This window comes from Geotrypetes seraphini, chromosome 8 (assembly GCF_902459505.1).
Source record: "Geotrypetes seraphini chromosome 8, aGeoSer1.1, whole genome shotgun sequence".
Taxonomy (NCBI): domain Eukaryota; kingdom Metazoa; phylum Chordata; class Amphibia; order Gymnophiona; family Dermophiidae; genus Geotrypetes; species Geotrypetes seraphini.
Window position 1 is genome coordinate 177934888 of NC_047091.1, and position 12945 is coordinate 177947832.

General features: G+C 51.2%; 1 protein-coding gene across 1 annotated transcript in view; it reads left to right on the forward strand.

Moving 5' to 3' along the window:
- The first annotated feature begins 1317 nt into the window (after window positions 1-1317).
- Window positions 1318-12945, forward strand: part of PES1 (pescadillo ribosomal biogenesis factor 1) — a 67915-nt gene continuing 56287 nt past the window's right edge. Inside the window, 2 exon segments of the mRNA XM_033956890.1 lie at window positions 1318-1494; window positions 5732-5811. Of these exon segments, the coding sequence (XP_033812781.1) occupies window positions 1471-1494; window positions 5732-5811 (104 nt within the window). The 5' untranslated portion in view covers window positions 1318-1470.

Sequence of the window (12945 nt, forward strand, 5' to 3'; positions counted from 1 at the left end):
CTTTCCAACATGGCAGCCAGAACTTCCGCCCCTCAGTATCCCAACAGCCTAATCGGTCCCGCACAGGTAATGTCCTTTCCAACATGGCGGCCAGAACTTCCGCTCCTCAGTATCCCAACAGCCTAATCGGTCCCGCACAGGTAATGCCCTTTCCAACATGGCGGCCAGAACTTCCACCCCTCAGTATCCCAACAGCCTAATCGGTCCCGCACCGCACAGGTAATGCCCTTTCCAACATGGCGGCCAGAACTTCCGCCCCTCAGTATCCCAACAGCCGAATCGGTCCCGCACAGGTAATGCCCTTTCCAACATGGCGGCAAGAACTTCCACCCCTCAGGTAATGCCCTTTCCAACATGGCGGCCAGAACTTCCGCCCCTCAGTATCCCAACAGCCTAATCGGTCTCGCACAGGTAATGCCCTTTCCAACATGGCGGCCAGAACTTCCGCCCCTCAGTATCCCAACAGCCTAATCGGTCCCGCACAGGTAATGCCCTTTCCAACATGGCGGCCAGAACTTCCGCCCCTCAGTATCCCAGCAGCCTAATCGGTCCCGCAGGTAATGTCCTTTCCAACATGGCGGCCAGAACTTCCGCCCCTCAGTATCCCTACAGCCTAATCGGTCCCGCACAGCTAATGCCCTTTCCAACATGGCGGCCAGAACTTCCGCCCCTCAGTATCCCAACAGCCTAATCTGTCCCGCAAAGGTAATGCCCTTTCCAACATTGCGGCCAGAACTTCCGCCCCTCAGTATCCTAGCAGCCTAATCGGTCCCGCACAGGTAAAGCCCTTTCCAACATGGCGGCCAGAACTTCCGCCCCTCAGTATCCCAACAGCCGAGTCGGTACCACACAGGTAATGCCCTTTCCAACATGGCAGCCAGAACTTCCGCCCCTCAGTATCCCAACAGCCTAATCGGTCCCGCACAGGTAATGTCCTTTCCAACATGGCGGCCAGAACTTCCACTCCTCAGTATCCCAACAGCCTAATCGGTCCCGCACAGGTAATGCCCTTTCCAACATGGCGGCCAGAACTTCCGCCCCTCAGTATCCCAACAGCCGAGTCGGTCCAGCACAGGTAATGCCCTTTCAAACATGGCGGCCAGAACTTCCGCCCCTCAGTATCCCAGCAGCCTAATCGGTCCCGCACAAGTAATGCCCTTTCAAACATGGCGGCCAGAACTTCCGCCCCTCAGTATCCCAGCAGCCTAATCGGTCCCGCAGGTAATGCCCTTTCCAACATGGCGGCCAGAACTTCCGCCCCTCAGTATCCCAATAGTCGAGTCTTTCCCACATAGATAATGCCCCTTCCAAGATGGCGGCCATAACTTCCGCCCCTCAATATCCCAACAGCCTCGAAGGGGTCCTCGGAGCGGCAGGCCACGTGGGGACGGAGCAGCAGCGGAGGATCCGGCCTGGTTCTCCCCGGACTCTCCAGTTCTCTTAGCGGCTGATTGCGCCGAAGTTCACGACATGGGCGGCCTAGAGAAGAAGAAGGTAAGCCAAGGCCGACCTCTGGGAAAGCGAAGATGGGCGGCAGGAGGGAGGCGTTATCTGCCCTGGGCTAAGGTGCTCGGAAACGGCAGCTGACCTCGCCTAAGACTCGCCAACAGTGGCCAACCCAGGTGCCAGGCACCTAGCTAGATCTTCCATGCAGCTTATAATAGGAATATTCAGGGGATTTCTCCATGGCCTATTAGCCAAACCTTTTTTAAAACCCCGCTAAGCTAACTGATTTCACCACATCCTTTGGTAAGATACACTGAGCTGCTATGCTACTTAGGGTTACCCCCCTAGACTAGTGTGACCATATGGCTCCAGAAAAAAGGGGACGGATTGAGACATCTGGGTTTTACTTCCATTGAAAGCAATGGAAGTAAGGAGAATAGATTGAGACATCTGGGTTGCTTTCAATGGAAGTAAAACCGGATGTCTCAATCCGTCCCCTTTTTTCTGGAGCCATATGGCCACACTACCCTAGACCCGCCCCCCAGCCCCCCCCCCTCCCCGCATGAGAGAGATTTGCATACCAAGAAGGCAGTGCAGGCAAATCTCTCATGCATATTCATTGTGGATATCCTGGCCTGCCAGTAGATCTCGAGGACCGGACTTGGGCAGCCCTGAATTAGTTATTCTTGTCTCTAGATCATTAAGAAATATGTTAAAAAGCCGTGTTTCCAGCACAGACCCCTGCTTTTAAACGTGTCCCCCCAAAAGCTGTGAATCAATAGGTGAAATCAAAAGGAGGAAAAGCCTCGGAACCCCATTAGGAAAGAACCCTTCTCTAACCAGAGAGGGTAAATAATGTCTCATAGACGGAAAAACCTCCTTCGCTTGTGTTAAATTGACGTTACATGATTCGGAGGTTTCTTATACAAAGCAGAGGAGCAGCGTAGTGGTTAGAGCACCAGGCTGGTGACTAGGGAAGCCCAGTTCAAATCCCACTGCTACTTCTTCTGATCTTGGGCAAGTCACCTAACCCTCCATTGTCTTAGATAAGCCCTCTGGTAAATGGAAAATCCTACATCTTTAATGTAATTCACCTTGGGCTATCAGTGAAAAAGGTGTAAGCTAAATGCAATATAAATAGATGCATAAAAATAAAATAAATTAATAGTCTCAGATCTCCATCTTATTTAAATCGCTCGCTGTCCCTGAGGCTCTCCTACCCGCAATAATAATAATAATGTTGACTATGGGCTAAATTCACTAAGGAAACCGATCGGTTTGCGAGCCCTTTGTGACCCAATTCACTAACCTGTGTACTAATCCTGATCCGTGCATGCAAATGAGGGGAATCGGCATGCAAAGCAGGAAGGACGCGATTCTCTAAACTTTCTTCTGTCATATCGACTGGCTGGCCGATCAAAAACTAGCGAGGACCAGTCGCTTGTGCTAAAACCCTGCTCTCTGCCCCGATTCTCCAGCCCTGGCCTCCCTGCTCTCTGCCCTGACTCTCCTGCCCTTCTCCACAGTGCGAGCCCGTGGTTTTCACCCGCTTTAAACCCAAGGGTTAAAACCACGGGCTCGCACTGCAGGGAAGGGCGACAGAGAGCAGGTGAGTCGGGACCAGTAAAAACAGACAGCAAACACATTTGCAGACCATCTACAGGCAAAGTAGAATGGTCTGCACATGATTCGGGATCGCTACCTAGCCATCCGTGTCGGCGGATGGGGGCATGCCTCTGATCGCCCCCCCATTAGAATATTCTTGTTTGCAGAATCGATCGGCTCTGCCCGGATCGGTCACAATTGGGCAGGTTAGTGAATCTAGCCCTATCTCTGTGGCTGAAGGAACAAAAGAAAAAACTGCAGGAATGGTGTATAGGACACCAAGTCTTTAATAAGCAAACATTAATATGAACATGAAACAGTTTATGATACCTGTTTGGTATGTATTAATGTCCCCTTAGCATACTCGCACATATTCCTTGTACATAAGAACATAAGAATTGCTGCTGCTGGATCAGACCAGTAGTCCATCGTGCCCAGTATTCCGCCCCCGCGGCGGCCTCTAGGTCAAAGACCAGCGCCCTAACCGAGACCAGCCCTATCTGCGTACGTTCCAGTTCCGCTGGAACTTGTCTAACTTTGTCTTGAATCCCTGGAGGGTATTTTCCCCTACGACAGCCTCCGGAAGAGCGTTCCAGTTTTCCACCACTCTCTGGGTGAAAAAGAACTTCCTTACGTTTGTACGGAATCTATCCCCTTTTAACTTTAATAATAATAATTGTTCAAAGCGGTTTACAGAGGAAGAGACTGTACACAGACAGCGAAGTTACAGAGAAAGAATTTCAGATTACATTAGTGAGTCGAGAGGGGGTCAGATTACATTAGTGAGGTACAATGAGGTAGGAGGGGGTCAGAGAAATTTATCGAAGAGGTATGTTTTTATTGATTTTCTGAAGGATTGGTAGGAGGGGGAATTGGAGATGAGGGTGGTAGACCTTTGTTCCATTTGCCTGCTTGGAATGACAATGTTCTATCTAGGAATCTCTTGTAGGTACAGTCCTTCAGGGAGGGGAAGGCAAACAGATGAACATTACGTGTGCAAGTGGTACCTGGAAATGCAAAATGGTGCGACAGGTAGATTGGGGAAGAACCTGTTATGGTTTTAAAGCAGAGGCAAGCAAACTTGAAGATGACCCTTGCCTCCATTGGCAACCAGTGTAGTTTTCTGTAATAGAGTGCCCTCTCGTTCTCCCTACCTTGGAGAGGGTGAACAACCTGTCCTTATCTACTAAGTCTATTCCCTTCAGTACCTTGAATGTTTCGATCATGTCCCCTCTCAATCTCCTCTGTTTGAGGGAGAAGAGGCCCAGTTTGTCCAATCTCTCACTGTACGGCAGCTCCTCCATTTTAGTTGCTCTTCTTTGGACCCTTTCGAGTAGTACTGTGTCCTTCTTCAAGTACGGCGACCAATGCTGGACGCAGTATTCCAGGTGAGGTCGTATCATGGCCCGGTACAGCGGTATTATAACCTTCTTAATCATTCCAAGCATTCTGTTTGCCCTTTTTGCCGCCACCGCACATTACGCAGACGGCTTCATCGACTACATTCTGGTTTTCTTGTTTTCCACAATTTCTGGGTTGTTAGGCCCATATGGCATTAATCTCCACATTGGTATGGAATGTTTTCATATGTGTTTTTACATGTGCATCCACTATCAAGTTAACGAGAAAAACAAAAAACACTGTGGATATAGATGTTCTGGAAATTGATTTATTTACTCTCTTCACAATAAAATAAAAATACAAAATGTAATAGTCCAACCGGACCCTACACGGTCTGTGTTTCGGCGAACACGCCTTCCTCAGGGGGGCCAGTTGATACATAGCTGAAAGCAGTGCAACATACAGAAAGCGAAAAACTATCAAAGTATCAACTGCAAGAGACAAGATTTTGGACCAACTATTTTGAGGCCCTCGGTATTATAAAGAATGATTCTTTATGGAAAACTTGTGCCTTTTTTTTTTAATATATATCTTTATTAGCAATTGCGAAATGAACATACAACCAGTAAGTGTCCGGTGGTTGCGTCCGCAACTGCCTTCAGCTCTCACCTCCTCCAGCACCGGACACATGCAGACGCTGCACTGCCTCCAATGGTTACCTTACATTCTGGAACGTTTCCCACCTCACTGCTGTAACCTCACGCAAGCGCTTTCCTGCGTTTGTATGCGATTGTGAGGTGAGGGAGTGGAGAGGACAACCGCGTACAGACGCAGGAAAGCGCTTGCATGAGGTTACAGCGGTGAGGCGGGCAACGTTCCAGAACGTGACCGTCGGACACTTAAGGCACAAGTTTTCCATAAAGAATCATTCTTTATAATACTGAGGGCCTCAAAATAGTACCTGGCGGGCCACGAGTTTGAGACCACTGGTTTAATACATGCAATTGTTTACATTAGGACCCCTGAGGAAGGAGTGTTTCTTCGAAACATGGACCATGTCGGTTTCGGGTTCTCCAACCTTTTTGGATACAAACTGTTTCATGTTCATGTTTGCTTATTAAAGACTTGGCATCTTGGAAACCATTCCTGCAGTTTTTTTCTTTTATTCTTGGTTGACATACCACTGCAGTTCTGTTGGATTTTTTTCTTTGTGTTTGCCTTTCTAGTTATTAATGCATCATCTTCTGCGATCTGTGTGAGGTGAGGTTCTGTACTGATGGATTTCTAATGAGGTCTTTTATTTTGCTTGCTTTCCCGGTTCTGTTCTATTTTGCTCAAGTATGAGAGAGGTTCAGCCACTAATTACATCACTAGGAACAAGGCACGGAAGAAGCTGCAACTGAGTCTTGCGGATTTCAGGTAAGGGGAGAATACTCGACACTATTCATAAGTCTGATGCGGCTCACGGTCCGGGTGCCGGATAGTTATTTCCTGTGATTTCTGTCTCGCCAAATATAACATTTTCAGCAGGTTACAATAACCTGTCGATATATATTGCCATAAAATATTAGACATACTTCATACATGTCCAGTTCTTTTAATTTGTCATTTATCAAGGCTGATAAATTCAAGGTTTATTAGTATTTAATTAGATTGTTTATCAAGTATTTCTAAGCAAAATATACCAATAAAAATATAAGATTATAAAGTTGTGTTAAAACCTGCTTCAATGGAGGGGGGAAGGAAATGCTCCATTAGATTTCTTCATTATCCATGAGGTGTTTTTGTTTTTTTTTTTCCTTTATTGAGATTTAAAAACATTTAGCTTATGCAACGTATACATAGCATTTCATTAATACATTATATATCGTATTTCTTTGTTTAAATCTTTATTAATTTTCCAAACTTAGCAAAAATGCAGTACAGTATCTACACAAACAACATTAGTCATATATGCATTTATAATAATCAAAATCCCCCACAGGAAGATAAGAACCCCCCTCCCACCCAACCAATACCTTTAGCACTCTCCAGACCAGTAGAGGTTAACTTTACGAATGGGTATATATCTAATCATGACCAGCAGGTGGAGACTGAAAACAAAACTTTGGGACAGTATATCCTAGCCCCTCCTCTCTATTTCCCTCAGTCTTCTTTCAGTCTCCAGCAGGTGTTGAGTGATCTGTACCCATCTCCCTTGGTAGGGCTGTTGGAATTTGTTTAGGGGGTTTATTGTCCCTGTTTTTAGCCGGACGGAGCTTGGACGGACTCTGTTTGGGGGTTCGTCCGACCTCGGGGGTGTCAAACCCGGCGGGTCACGAGCGGGGTCCCTCCCCCCACTTCCTCCACCTCCCCACATTTTTTTAGAGGAGCCTCAGCAGTAAGCCTTGCCCCCTAAATCAAGCAAGGCATATTGCTTCGAGAGCCTGTGGAGTCTGTTCTGTAAAAAAAAAAAAAAAAAAAAAAAAAATCCTGAGGTAGTGCTGGTCTGGAGGGTTGTATCCCTTTAAGAAAACTGTATTTTACTGTATTTTTTCAACTAACCGGCACTTTTTTGCAGCTAGGTCGCGTATGGAACAATGAGCACTTCTAAAGGGAAAAAGTGCTCATTGTGCTCCAGACGCGAGGCACTCGCGGCCGGCCTGTGCAAGCGGTGTTCAGGCCGGTGCGGTGGAGGAGCTCCGTCGGCAGCGGCTGCAGGCGCCCAGAGCTCCCCGCCGATGGTGCCTCGCGAGTCGGCAGGGAACGGTGGGGAAGCCCGGTCTTCTCCGTCCGCCCACGGAGGGATTCCCCAAACCGCCGACGGTCGGGTTTTAGAGGATTCCCTCTCAGCTGATTTTTTGACAGCTGATGCCGGCTTGCCTGCTTTAGCGGCTGAGACTATTCAGGTTTCTCAGCCGCTTCAGGCTATGGAGGGAGCTTTTTTGGCGGGAAAACCGCCATCTTCTCTGTCTGGCCCCTCCATTTTGTCTTCCACCTCAGGTGACCTTCCCCCTGTTTTGACTATGCAGGGGCAAGGTTCTGCTGGGTCCCCTGCTGTGGCAGGGAGTCCCTTGGGACCCTCGGGGGGTTTTTCTCCTGAATTTTTCTTTTCTTTATGCAGAGCCTATTTTCAGGTGGCTGGGGGTCCCGGTTGCGCCCAGGGGGTTTCGGGGGGTGGTTTTTCCTCCGCGCTCCCTGCGGCTTTGCCTCTTTCGTCTGGCGTGACGTCCCCTCCGCCGCCTCCCTTGTCCAAGCGTCCGCGGGTGTCGTGGGACGAGAGTTTGTGGTCGGAGGAACGGGTCGGTCTGGAGGAGGACCTGGACCCTTCTGAGGAGTTCCAGGACTCTCTGGAGGGGACGGAAGCTGGCGGCGGGTTGTCGGATTTCCCGTTCTCCAGTGACGAGGCGTCCGTGGTGCGCCTTTTTCAGAAAGATGAGCTGCCTGACCTTATTCAACAGGTTTCTACGGTTTTGCGTTTTGAGGACGCGCCGCCGGAGACTCCGTGTGTGGGGGACCCCCTGTTACGGGGGATCCGTTCCGTTTCCCGCTCTTTTCCTATGCATCAGGATATTCGGGATATTATTCTGGAGCAGTGGAAAACGCCGGAGGCGCCGTTTCGGCTGGCGCGCAGCATGGCTCGCCTGTATCCCATTCCTGAAGGGGATCGGGCTACGTTAGCTTCGCCAGTCGTGGATGCGGTGGTCTCGGCAATTTCCAAGCGGCATACCGTGCCTGTTGAGGGCGGTTCTGCCTTGCGGGACCCTGAGGAGCGCAAATTGGAGAGCATCCTTAAGCAAAATTTTCAGGTCTCTGCCTTTGGGGTCCAGGCGGCTATTTGTGGGGGACTGGTCGCTCGCGCCGTGTTTCGGTGGGCGGAGCGGGTCTTGGATCGAGAGTCTGACGACTGGTCTCTGGTGGATCAGGAGGTTGCGAAGATTGAGATGGCGGCCTCATTCCTCTCAGATGCTCTATATGACTTGGTGCGGATATCGGCTAAGTCTATGGCTTTTGGCGTGGCCGCAAGGCGGGTGTTGTGGCTGCGCGCTTGGGCGGCGGATGCTGCGTCCAAAGCTAAGCTTACTAAATTTCCCTTTCGGGGGTCGTTTTTGTTTGGAGAGGACTTGGATAAGTTGATTCAGACTCTGTCGGACTCGAAAGTTCCCCGTCTGCCGGAGGACCGTGCCCGCCCGGCGTCTCGGGGGGGTGCGGCCCGGGGGCGTTTGCGGGATTTTCGCAAGTATCGCCCTGGGCGTGGGGCTGCTTCTTTCCAGTCTCCGGGATTTTCCCGGGGTCGGTTCTTCCAGCGCATGCAGCCCTTTCGGGGGGCCCGTCGGGGGGCAGGGAATCCCTCCGCCGGTTCCCCCGCTTCCCGTCCTGCACAATGACGCCTTGCCGGCGCCCCCTTTGGTTCCGGTGGGGGCTCGGCTGCGCGAATTTTTCCCCAAATGGGCCGAGATCACGTCCGATCAGTGGGTCCTGGAGGTGGTGCGGGACGGTTATTCCCTGGAGTTCGCCCGCTCTCTGCCGGATTTTTTCCTCGCTTCTCCGTGTCAGACTCCGGGGAAGACGCAGGCTTTTCGCCAGGCCCTTCAGCGCTTGCTAGATCTCAGGGCAGTTGTTCCGGTGCCCCCTCCGGAGTGGGGCACGGGCAGGTACTCCATTTACTTTGTGGTGCCCAAAAAGGAGGGGACTTTTCGGCCCATCCTCGATTTAAAAGGGGTCAACAGGGCTCTCAAGATTCCCTCTTTCCGTATGGAAACTCTGCGGTCGGTCATTCTGGCGGTTCAGCCGGGGGAGTTTCTCACTTCTCTCGATCTGACGGAGGCCTACTTGCATGTTCCCATTCGGGCCTCTCATCAGCGTTTCCTGCGCTTTGCGATCTTGGGTCGGCACTTTCAGTTCTGTGCGCTTCCCTTTGGGCTGGCCACGGCTCCTCGGACGTTCACCAAGGTGATGGTGGTCGTCGCGGCAGCCTTGCGGTCGGAGGGTATCCTGGTACACCCCTACCTGGACGACTGGTTAATTCGGGCAAAGTCGTTGCAGGAAAGCTCCCGGGTTACTGCTCGGGTGGTGGAGTTTCTCCGGTCGCTGGGCTGGGTGGTCAACCTTTCCAAGAGTCGGTTGGTCCCGGCTCAGCGTCTGGAGTACCTAGGGGTGCTGTTCGACACCTCCTTGGGGAAGGTCTTCCTCCCAGAGGGCCGGGTGAGCAAATTGCAATCTCAGATTCGCCTGCTTTTGGCGTCCCGGTGTCCTCGGGCGCGAGATTTCCTCCAGGTCTTGGGGTCGATGGCGGCGTCCCTGGACGTGGTGAGGTGGGCGCGGGCCCACATGCGTCCTCTCCAGTATGCTCTGCTCCGGAGGTGGTCTCCCCAGAGGCACGGGATGGATGTTCCGGTTCCCCTGCGAGGCTTGGCGCGCTGCAGTCTGCGTTGGTGGCTCCAGACCCCTCACCTAGTTCAGGGGGTGGGTCTGGATCTCCCGCAGTGGACGGTGCTCCTGACGGATGCGAGTCTCCTGGGTTGGGGGGCTCAGTGTTTGGGTCACTCAGCTCAGGGCACCTGGTCCGCGGAGGAGGCCGCCTGGTCGATCAACGTGTTGGAGACCAGAGCGGTCCGTCTGGCGCTGTTGGCTTTCCACTCCCTGTTGCTGGGCAAGTCGGTCAGAGTGCTGTCGGACAATGCCACAGCGGTGGCTTATGTCAATCGTCAGGGGGGCACCAAGAGCACTCAGGTGGCGCAGGAGGCGGCTCTGCTCATGGTTTGGGCGGAATCCCATCTGCTGGACCTCTCTGCCTCTCATATAGCCGGAGTAGAAAATGTTCAGGCAGACTTCCTCAGTCGTCACTTCCTAGATCCAGGAGAGTGGTGTCTCGGCGCCGAGGCGTTTCAGTTGATAGTGCAGGCTTGGGGGCAGCCCCTGATGGACCTGATGGCCACGGGTGGCAACGCCAAAGTGCCCCGCTTCTTCAGTCGTCGCAGGGACGGTCTGGCCGAGGGTCTGGATGCTCTGGTCCAGCAGTGGCCAACGGAGGGGCTGTTGTATGTGTTCCCTCCTTGGCCGCTGGTGGGCAGAGTGCTTCTTCGCATTGTTCACCATCCGGGTTTGGTGGTGCTGGTGGCGCCGGATTGGCCTCGCCGTCCGTGGTATGCGGATCTGGTGAGGCACCTGGTAGCGGATCCTCTTCCTCTGCCTCTCTCGGACGACCTTCTGATGCAGGGTCCCATTCCCATGTTCGACCCGTCTCCCTTCTGTCTTACGGCGTGGCTCTTGAAAGGGGTCGCCTTAGCAAGAAGGGATATTCAGACAAGGTGATCTCTACACTGTTGGGGTCCCGGAGGCTTTCTACCTCTCGGGCTTATGTGCGGGTTTGGCGTCTCTTTGAGGAATGGTGTCGGGCGCGGGGAGTGACCTCTTTTCGCGCTTCTCTGCCTAACATTCTGGAGTTCTTGCAGGATGGCCTGGATAGAGGCCTGGCTTGGTCTTCTCTCCGGGTTCATCTTGCGGCCCTGTCGGCTTTTCGAGGGTTGGTGTCAGGTCAGCGTTTATCGGCTCTTCCTGATGTGATTCGGTTTTTGCGGGCGGCCAAGTTGCTTAGGCCTCCCCTACGGCCCTCGGTTCCCTCTTGGGATCTTAATCTGGTTCTCTCTGTTTTGGTGCGTCCGCCTTTCGAGCCCTTGGACGACTGTTCTTTGAAGGACCTTACTTTGAAGGCGGTCTTTTTGGTGGCCATTACTTCTGCTAGGCGTGTTTCTGAGCTGCAGGCTTTCTCTTGTAGGGCTCCCTTCTTGGAGTTTTCTAGGGAGCGGGTCGTCTTGCGGCCTGTTCCTTCCTTTCTGCCGAAGGTTGTTTCTCCTTTTCATGTCAATCAATCGGTGGTTCTCCCGGTCTTGGGTGGTCGGGAGGGCTCTTCTGAGCAACGGCAGCTGCGCAAGTTGGATGTCGGTCGGGTCCTTCGCTCTTATGTGCAGCGGACCCAGGAATTCCGGAAGTCCGATCATCTCTTTGTCCTCCTGGCGGGTCCTCGTCGGGGAGCTGGCGCTTCTAAGGCTACTATTGCGCGCTGGATCAAGGAGACGATTGCTTCCGCTTATCTTCTGAAACAGCAGCCTGTTCCGGAGTTTCTCAAGGCTCATTCCACTCGGGGTCAGGCGGCTTCTTGGGCTGAGTCGTCGCTCGTGCCTCCAGTGGATATTTGTAAGGCTGCGGTTTGGTCCTCCTTGCATTCCTTTGTTCGTCATTATCGGGTTGATGTGCAGGCGCGTCGGGACGCGGTGTTCGGTGAGCGTGTACTGGTATCGGCCCTTCGGGGGTCCCGCCCGTGAGAGGGACTGCTTTGGTACGTCCCATTCGTAAAGTTAACCTCTACTGGTCTGGAGAGTGCTAAAGAAGGAGAAATTAGGTTCTTACCTGCTAATTTACTTTCTTTTAGCTTCTCCAGACCAGTAGAGGTCCCCACCCTGTCTGTTGTTGTTGTTGTTGGGGCTGTTGCGCGGGCAGTTTTTGGTTTTTGCTGCGGGTTCTAGTATTTTTCTAGGGCCGGGGAGAATTGAAGAACAGCGGCTGTGGCTCGGCTGGCTTAGCTGGCGAGCTGTGGGGACATTCTTCCTTCGGGAATTTCTCCTCTGCATTTTCCAACAGCATTTTGGGTATGTTATTTGTTACTCCTTTCGGAGTATTGTTTTTTCTCTCTGTTGTTTTCCAGTTCTTGGTTCTGCTTGGCTATTCGGCAGACTGAGGGAAATAGAGAGGAGGGGCTAGGATATACTGTCCCAAAGTTTTGTTTTCAGTCTCCACCTGCTGGTCATGATTAGATATATACCCATTCGTAAAGTTAACCTCTACTGGTCTGGAGAAGCTAAAAGAAAGTAAATTAGCAGGTAAGAACCTAATTTCTCCTTAGATTTCTTCATTATCCATGAGGTGTTTTTTTTTTTTTTTTTCCTTTATTGAGATTTAAAAACATTTAGCTTATGCAACGTATACATAGCATTTCATTAATACATTATATATCGTATTTCTTTGTTTAAATCTTTATTAATTTTCCAAACTTAGCAAAAATGCAGTACAGTATCTACACAAACAACATTAGTCATATATGCATTTATAATAATCAAAATCCCCCACAGGAAGATAAGAACCCCCCTCCCACCCAACCAATACCTTGCAAGAGAATAAATATCCCTCTCCCACCCTCCCTCCCCCTGGGTGTGTGTGCAATATACCAACAGGGTCAAAGGAAACCCCCCCCCCCCCCCAATTACAACGCATCCATAAAAGATATCGAAAGGCCCCAGATTAACTTAAATCTCTTAGTATGACCCAGTATATCTGCGTTCATTTTTTCAAATCTATAAGTTAAGCATAAACTTGCCCACCAGAAATTAAAGTTAAGGTGATCCCAGTTCGTCCAGTTGCGCGTAATCATTTGTATGGCTACCCCGGTCAGGATAAAGAAAAGGCGCCCTCTATATATGTCCAATGAGGGCTTCAGATGTAACATCCTCTTATTTCTAATATAACTCAGCCATCCCATCATTATCCATGAGGTTGACTGATTCTTCTAAGATTATT